The following is an 8,595-nucleotide window of genomic DNA, read 5'->3' as shown; positions in this document are numbered from 1 at the left end:
CGAGTGGCTATCACAACACTATATTGGAGTGAGCAACTACATGTTTCACAGGCCGAATACAAGTCTGAACAAATACATGAACTCCTGTGGATACATTCAGAGGAGCCAAAGGCAATAAGGCTTAGAACACGGGGAGGAGTTGGATAAGAGCAGAGACACCTAGTATAAATACTTATACTCTAAATAAACTCCTGTATTTCAGTTTCATTATTAATGTTCATTGCCTTGCTCTGCTCTTATCCAACTCCCCCTGTGTTTGAGCCTTTATCACCTTTGGCTCCTCCAAACATATCTGCAAGAGTTCACATAGTTATTCAGACTTGTATTCGGCCTGTAAGATGTGTAGTCACTCACTTTGATATAGTGTTGTGATAGCCACTTGGTTTCCTTTGGACTCCGTTACTCCCCTTCAGAGAAACCAAGTTCTGTATTAAGGTATTAAATATAGTATTCATTAGAACTACCCCCTTCCTGTCCATGTTTTATCAAAAATGCCTACATGTCATTCAAGCCCAAATATTTGTCAAAAAAAAATAGTGTCACATTATTATTACCCCACTTTGTCATCACACTTATTTCTGATGTATATATATATATATACATATATTGTATGGTCTTATTATCATCTTGTTTGTATCTTGTGGCATATTTAGTGCATTTATTTACAACAAACATCAGTAAAACTACACCTTCGTCTTTGGCGTCTTTGGAGTCTTTGGCAAGACGCCAAAGATGTCAAAGACGCCAAAGACGCCAAAGACCGCGGTCTTGGGCTAGGCAGGTCCCTTCGTCTTGGGAAGCTTTCCCAAGACCATTTTGGTCTTACCAAGACAGTGTCAGTCTTTGGAAAGATGATGATTGCTGGCCAAAGACCTTACTCCAGACACTCAAAGACCAATCATAAAACCATAAAGCACTATTGATAATACCATAGAAAACAATATAAACTAACGACGTGAAATAACAAATTGTTCCTCTTCCTCATCCTCTAGTTCTTCAGGAGCGTTCGACGATACGCGGCTTGATGACCGACTATGACTACATCGGTTTTTGGTCACCTTGAAGGCAGCAGCGGACTCAATATAGCCCTCCCACTCGTCCTCCGTCCACGCTTGCAGTGTCTTGAGGTATTTCGTGGCCCGCCGGATCTTGCGTCGTTGCTTACCAATCGTCTCGACAGCGTCGCCCCAATTGTCGGTCGAAAACTCATATTTGTGCCCTTTTGGCGGTGCAACATAAATACCAGTTGTCCAACGCTGAAGGACACATTCCACCTGGTGCAATGCAAGATTAGTGATGTAACAGTCTGCTTGAGACACGTACCGCTTGAATCGAGAGGAGGAGGGCACCATACGGAGGTTTCGAAGATTGGCGATATTCATGTGGAATTGTGTCGAGAAACATAAGATGAAATGTGAACGTATATTTGATAAGGAAAGACTCAAAGAGGCCCTGTCAAGAAGCGAGTTAGCAAACAAATAAAAGGACAATTCTACGACACCGTGCAGCTCTCCTGAGACTCATCCCACTTATTCCAATGGAAAGCCTTCGAATGGCCGTCGCCACTTGAAGTAAGGAAGTACTCGACGAGGTCTGCAACGCCGGCAGGGGTATCGACTGGAATCAAACCGTGGCCTTCGTCGGCATCCTCGTCCCCTTCATCCTCTCCGTTGATGTCTTGTTTTGCTTTCGCCGCTCCAGTTTGTCAGCAAAAATACAAGTACGCATTGGACGCTGACTCACCAGCTTTAGCCTCATATTCTGCGATGGCCTCCCGTCCGCTCTCGAGCTGCAACTCGAATGCCTTCTTTGCCTGGTCGAGGAATCCTCGCCGGTAGTCGACAGCCCGATAGTGAACCTGAGGGTGCGTGAGCTTAGGCCAAATGTGAACGAGAGCTTACCAGATGAAACCAGGCTTCTTTGGGCTTGACGATAAAACCCTCGTTCGGGTAGACACGGTCAATGACAGTTTGCATGTCAGCGACTCCCAGATTGAGCCACGGGTCTGATTCCGAAATGCTAATCTGCTCCTTAGTTAGCGGGATGAAAACGCGGGTGAACAAGGGCTCCGCGTTGGGAGGTAGGTGAGCAATTGTCCATTTGCCGCCTCCACCGCGAAGTTGCTTTTGAGAGATTTTGACGGACTGGGAAGCAGGTGAGAGCAAGAAGGAAAACGATGCTTGACAGTGATGGATGCACATCAATCTTCGGGAGGCCTTTGCTCGGTCCTTTACGAGCGGGATGCTCGATGCCTTCGTGTCCGTCTTCAAGCGCGGGCCCTCCGGGCTGGAACATTGAGTCCCCGTCTTCAAGTTGTGTCGGTGACGTTGCAGGCTGCCGCTTCGCAGGGACTGGTGGCGCCAAACCAGCCTTCTTCAGGACGACCTTTGGCCGCTTGCTCGTTTTAAGGCTGGAGCAACAGTCAGCGCAGCCTAAACATTGAAGGAACTTACCCATCATCCTTCCCCGCCTTTCGTTTCCCTCCTCCTCCGACGTCTGGAGTCCCGGTGCGTATCCTGGGTTTGACGCAATGCTTGAACGTCGGTGCAGGTGCCCTTGCTTGGTTTCTTCGGCGCTTTGGTCGGCTCATCTTCCTCTTCAGAGTCCAGCTCTTGCTCTTCTTCAATGGGCGGTTCGTACAAGTCCTCCGACCCGCTACCGCTACCGTCATCAAGCGAGCGCATGTCGACGTCTAGTGTGGGCTCAGCAAAGCAATCGGCACAAACTAGACGACTGAAGCAGCTTACCCTCATCGCTAGCAACGCTCTTGTGGGACGAAGCGGGTTGCTGGACCGGCACCGTCCTCTCGCGAGCCCCAGCTTTCGCCAATTCCCGGCGCCGCTGAAACGACCGTTAGCAAGCTCGCATGACATAAAAGGAGCACACCTTGTCCTCCTCCTGGTTCTCATCTTCCGTTGCTGCGACACGCGCAAGCGCAGCTTGCTTACGTCGTTCTGCCTCGTCGTGCGCCACCCTAGCTGCAGCCTCATCCGCCTCTACTTGCTCGCGGGTCCGACGGACGGTGGGCGGACCGTGTATTGCATGGTGCTTGTTTCCGCTTCGTGTGTGCAAAGGCGGCGCGTCTGGAGCTCGAGGGTTTTGTCGTCGAGCTTGGACGGGGGTAGCCATTGGGCGGTCGACGGTGGAGAGAGGCAGAAGAGAAGGCGACGAAACACCGCCATGATCATTGATCACGGCCGCGGCAAGTGCATGTTGACAACGGGGCAAGAACACGCGCTCACCGGATTTGCCGCCCAACGTACATCTTAACTCTGGGCAAGGTCTTTGGAGCCTGGGAGGGCCGTCTATCCCCGGAATAACTTAGAGACTTTTCGACCACTCCCCTCCATGGCTCCTAATCGACCCCGGCTGCCGTGCCCATTCGGATGCCGGAGAACCTTCAGCAATGCATCTGGTCGCACACAACATATTAATACATGGCACTCCTTTCATCCTCGCCCACCATCACAGGCAAACGCGAACGAGGTCCCTCAAGCTGGCTGGCAGTACCCCGATCTTGATACGATGGACGATGGAGCTGGGAGGGCGGATGCAGATCCAGCAACCGCTGCTCCGAACTCACGAGTGGATTTCCACCCACATCTCACTGGTGCGTTCACAAGTGCTTGATCTTTTGGTCTTAGCTGACGATAGCTCTCCAGGGCAGCCGAAATCGGTTGGTCTCCCACCTTCGTGACGGTGCACGTGATGAGTCGGCGGTTCAATCCTCAACCGAGGTATTTGTTTTAAGCTCAATGAGTTGTAAGCCAAGAAATAATATATAAATGCACATAAATCAACACATCCACTTAACTAGCCTTTGTTGAGTCCCTCACTGGTATTGCGGGTTGTGGCGCCGGCCGCGGCGGCGGGGGGGTTTTCCACCCCGGACCCGGTGCTCGCCGCAGGGCAGGCGCTCGCCGCGAGGCCCGCTGCGCGGAGCCACCATTTTTTTTTCAAGTTATACACATACTTTAATAAATAAAACAAAATAAAGAGGTGTAACACGTGATTCAGCCGCCATCGTGAAGAAATTAAAACAAAGCGCGGCGGATTCGAACCGTCGCCGGACCACAAAGGACAGCATCTTCAGAAACTAAACTAAACAACCGCTGACAAGGCTTGCAGCCGAGCCCCCTCGTGGTCCTTCCCCGCCGAAAAGGGATTTAATATGATTTTTGGGCGGGGATCGAACCTGCGACCTATCACATGGGGCGTCACGAAGGTGGGAGAGCTATGGAGGTCTTGCGATCACGATGGAAACAGGCAGCCCTCCTCCACCAAAACAATTCCCTCCCCCAGACGACTTCTCTCCGTACAACAAGCTTAAACAGTTCCGAATGGCGGACTTCATGTACCGCAAAGTCCAGATGTCCGCTGGCGAAATCAACGAACTAATGGACATTCTTGCGTCGGAGGACGGTGACGCGCCATTCGCCGACGCGGACGAACTGTATGCGACTATCGATGCGACAGAGCGGGGCCATATTCAATGGCAGGCATTCAATGTCTCGTATGAAGGAGAAGATGATTGCAACTCCCCAAATGCGCTGACCTGGAAGAAAAAGGAGTACACTGTGTACTTCCGCGATCCTCGCGCGGTTCTTCAGCAGCAACTCGGCAACCCAGACTTCAAGAACGAGCTGGACCTCAGTCCCAAACGTGTCTATGATGCAAACGGCGAACGCATCTATCAAGACTTCATGTCGGGCCAGTGGGCCTGGCGCCAAGCAGTGCGTCTTTTTTTCCCTTTACAATGCTGGCTCTGACAACAGTTCTAAAGGACAAGATTGCTACCGATCCACAGACCCATGGTGCCGTTTTCGTTCCTGTCATTGGCGGAAGCGACAAAACGACCACATCTGTCGCCACAGGCCAAAATGACTTCTACCCGCTTTATGTGTCCAATGGGCTTGTTTATAACACCATTCGACGTGCCCATCGCAATGCAGTCAGTCTCATAGGCTTTCTGGCAATCCCCAAAGGCGAGTCGTGACAACTGGGTGCAAACGTAGCTTGATGCATCCCTAGCTGACCGAGAACACCAAAACGGGGCTGATTTCCGTACTTTCCGACGACAACTTTTTCACGCGTCCCTTCGTCATATCTTCTCCTCACTCAAGGGCGCAATGACAACACCAGAGGTTGTCTTATTCGGGGACGGCCACTATCGTCGTGTCATTTATGGACTCGGTCCATACATTGCTGATTACCCCGAGCAAGTGCTACTAGCTTGTGTCGTTCAGGGCTGGTGCGCGCGGTGAGTTCTGTAAATGGAATGACATTCAATCTAATCAGTCCCAGATGTCATGCGTCCAATAAAGACCTCGATGGTGAGGGCGGACGACGCACACAACAGCATACGGAGGATCTCTTTGATGCCTTCGACCATAAGGCTCTTTGGGACCAATATGGTGTCATTCCCGATGTTCTAGTGCATGCACCTTGCGAACAGAGGCTAATGCTGATTTCTTCTAGCCTTATACCTGGGACTTTCCCCGAGCAGACATTTACGAGCTGCTTTCCCCCGACTTACTACGTCAGGTAATCAAGGGAGCATTCAAAGACCACCTTGTAACCTGTGTCAGGGGAGTATTTAGAGCTCATACATGGTAAAACCGAAGCGGCCAAGATCATGGCAGATATTGACCGGAGGTACGAGCTTTAGATGTAGTATAGGATGTAGTTTGATTCGACATAGGATTGCTGCCGTACCACCATTTCCTGGCATCCGTCGCTTTCCTGAAGGACGGGGTTTCAAGCAATGGACGGGTGATGATTCGAAGGCATTGATGAAGGTGAGCTCAAGGCTGAGCCAGGTATCGCCGAACTTATGACTTCAGGTTTACCTTTCTGCAATTGAAGGCCATGTTCCTCCTCAAATGCTCCGTGCATTCAGCGCATTTCTCGACTTTTGTTACCTTGTGCGGCGAAATGTGATCAGCGAGTCGACACTGCAAGAAATCGAAAATGCACTTACCAGATATCATAAGGAGCGTATTATATTTGAAACAAGTGGTGTATGCCCTGATGGTTTCAATCTCCCTCGTCAACATGCGCTCACACATTATGCACTACTCATCACGGAGTTTGCTGCGCCGAATGGTCTCTGTTCTTCAATAACCGAATCGAAACATATCAAGGCCGTTAAAGAGCCCTGGCGTCGATCAAGCAAGTACGAGGCACTGAGCCAGATGCTCACTATCAATGACCGACTCGACAATCTCGCTTCCACACGTGTTGACTTTGAGGAACGTGGCATTCTCAATCCCCAAGCACCTGACCCTGTACTTCCGCTTCCGCCTGCGGTTCAAGCTCGACTTCAAGCTCATGATACCGACGATGACGATAATCCTGACAGTCCTGAGATTGAGGGCGAGGTTCATCTAGCAAAGCTTCCTAGTATGTGAATGACCTCTAATCAATGTCTAAGCTTACCGTTCTATAGCTCGTGGATATCCCCGGGACCCTATTGCTTTAGCCGCATTCCTCGATCGACCTGAGCTGTGTCAGACTACGGGTCGGGCCGTGCAAGGACTTCTCCTAAGAACGCGCCCGGAACAGAACAGATGGATAGTTGGGCCCGCAAGTACGGCGGGCGGTGTAGATCGAAACCGAAAGGGCCTGTGAACTCGGTCCCTTGTCGTAGTCGGTGGTCGATGGTTCGAATCGGGTCGTGTCGGGCCCGATGAGTCGATAGCGTCTCCTCGCACGGAGTAAGGTAGTTCTTCAGACGATCTAAGCGATAGAGTACAAGGTACACTATCGCGCATTATATACGCGGGCCTGCAAAGGGGGGTGATCGGACACCCTGGCCTCTCCTCCTCCTCCTCGCTCCCGTTCCTGGCCGCAGAGGGGACGATCGCACATCCCTTGCGGGCCAGGCGCTACTCCTGACCTCCTAGCACTCCTCCCCAGTCCCCTGGTGTCGAAGTTGGGCTCGGCGACGGCTCGACGCGTCGTTCTCGGTCACGTGCTTCCCACGTGTGCGTTCCTCCTACTGGGGCGCATGTTCCCCGTCGTCACGTGCTGCGTGTTACGGGCCCGCAATGGCCCGACACCAGCGCCGGAGCGGACGGGCCGGGTCTTATCCGTGACAAGCTGCCACTACTTATTCGCCGTTTTCTCTACACCCAGCTCAATCCCGAGGTCGATATTACCACTGTTGATGCCTCGGAATTCCCTCCCCTCCCCACCTCAGTCATGGTCTTTCCGTCAGCCATTGCTACTTTCTATGCGCCCAGTGATCATTCCAACGGGACGGGTCTACTACATGAACGAATTTGGGCAGTCCGATCTTGGCGCGGAGGGGCACCACAGTATGATTGCGTATATGTTGCCGGGTCTGAGGACGAGCCTGGCTTCCGTGGGCTCCTTGTTGCTTGTGCCTTACTTTTCATATCCTTCAAACATGAAAGGGTCGCCTATCCATGTGCCTTGGTCACATGGTTCTCCGCCATTGGTGATGCCCCCTGTCCTGACGTGGGCATGTGGATGGTTGAGCCGGATCTCAACGACGATGGTGAGCGTATCTTGGATATAATTCATGTCGATACCATTTTGCACTCAGCACATCTTATCCCTGTGTTTGGAGATGCATTCTTACCTACCTATTTTCACTTCACTGCTTCCCTTGATAGCTTCCACTCATATTATGTAAACAAATACGCTGACCACCACTCACATGAAATTATATATTAATTTTTAATGTATTTTTGGCAGAATAGTTATAAAGATGAAAAGTATTTCCAAGACCTCATTCCAAGACCAAAGACCAGTCCTCCCAAGACCAAGACTACCAAAGACAACTTTCAAAGATCAAAGATCTGTTGCAAAGACCAAAGATCTCCAAGACCAACATGTAGTTTTACTGATGAATTGTCACTACAAAATTGTCAGCTGATATTGGCCTTGAGGTAAGTTACCAGAAGTAATCCTGCTCACCAACGCTCGTTATTCGTCGACAGCGCCAATTGTGTCCGCAAGCAACACGCCGCGCCAGGTAAACAAGTCGGGAGACAAAAATAACAAAAACTGTAGCGCTGTATATCCGATATGAATCGCGCCCGCTTTGAACGGACGATGCCAGGGCCCAGTGGACACCGGCACCCAGTGTTGGGTGGCACTGCCACCCACGACCATGCTCCCAGCTCAGTGAAGCAGTACTCCCGCCGCCGCAAGCCACGCCAAGCACCCCAAGTTCTCATTCAGTGCCCCGCAGCTTTCGCTACGCCAAGTCGCAAAACGGCAAACAACTCTATATTCACGACTAGCCGAACGCACAGCGACCGTCAGTTACAACAAGTTAGGCTAAGCTATGCATATGCTGGCCAATCACCAGGTACTTGCCGTGTATTCAAGCAAGTAAACAAGCCAGAGCCTGAGGACGAAATAAAAATACATATCCGGTCGCGATTAGACCAATCGCAGCGCCCGCTCCGAACGGACGGTGGGCCCGGGCCACCGACGACCATGCGAGCGGTAACACCACCCGCCTACAGCGCTGGCAAGTATGGTATAATATCTGCAATGATCTATATATGGCCAGCACCGCAGTAATTGAATGAAAAATTCAGTGGATTACTGCATACATAT

General features: G+C 51.1%; 2 protein-coding genes across 2 annotated transcripts; one reads left to right on the top strand and one right to left on the bottom strand.

Annotated features, from left to right (window-relative positions):
• Nucleotides 1-947: 947 nt before the first annotated feature.
• Nucleotides 948-3,129, bottom strand: MIND_01245600 (uncharacterized protein; the record flags this gene model as incomplete). Its single annotated transcript, XM_037368942.1, has 10 exons — nucleotides 948-1,274; nucleotides 1,324-1,452; nucleotides 1,502-1,695; nucleotides 1,744-1,858; nucleotides 1,902-2,144; nucleotides 2,200-2,410; nucleotides 2,454-2,594; nucleotides 2,641-2,692; nucleotides 2,748-2,841; nucleotides 2,887-3,129. The coding sequence occupies 10 exons, from the start codon at nucleotides 3,127-3,129 to the stop codon at nucleotides 948-950; spliced, it is 1,749 nt and encodes a 582-aa protein (XP_037214910.1).
• Nucleotides 3,130-4,256: 1,127 nt separating this feature from the next.
• On the top strand, nucleotides 4,257-6,410 carry MIND_01245500 (uncharacterized protein; the record flags this gene model as incomplete). The annotated part of the gene is made up of 8 exons (XM_037368941.1): nucleotides 4,257-4,733; nucleotides 4,784-4,951; nucleotides 5,016-5,260; nucleotides 5,305-5,434; nucleotides 5,479-5,539; nucleotides 5,589-5,655; nucleotides 5,702-5,798; nucleotides 5,844-6,410. 8 exons carry the CDS (start codon nucleotides 4,257-4,259, stop codon nucleotides 6,408-6,410), a joined length of 1,812 nt encoding a protein of 603 aa, XP_037214909.1.
• Between the last annotated feature and the right edge of the window lie 2,185 nt (nucleotides 6,411-8,595).

Source organism: Mycena indigotica, assembly GCF_014461135.1.
Source record: "Mycena indigotica strain 171206Taipei chromosome Unknown Mind.scaff0012, whole genome shotgun sequence".
NCBI classification, from domain to species: domain Eukaryota; kingdom Fungi; phylum Basidiomycota; class Agaricomycetes; order Agaricales; family Mycenaceae; genus Mycena; species Mycena indigotica.
This window is presented reverse-complemented; position numbering and strand designations above follow the sequence as displayed.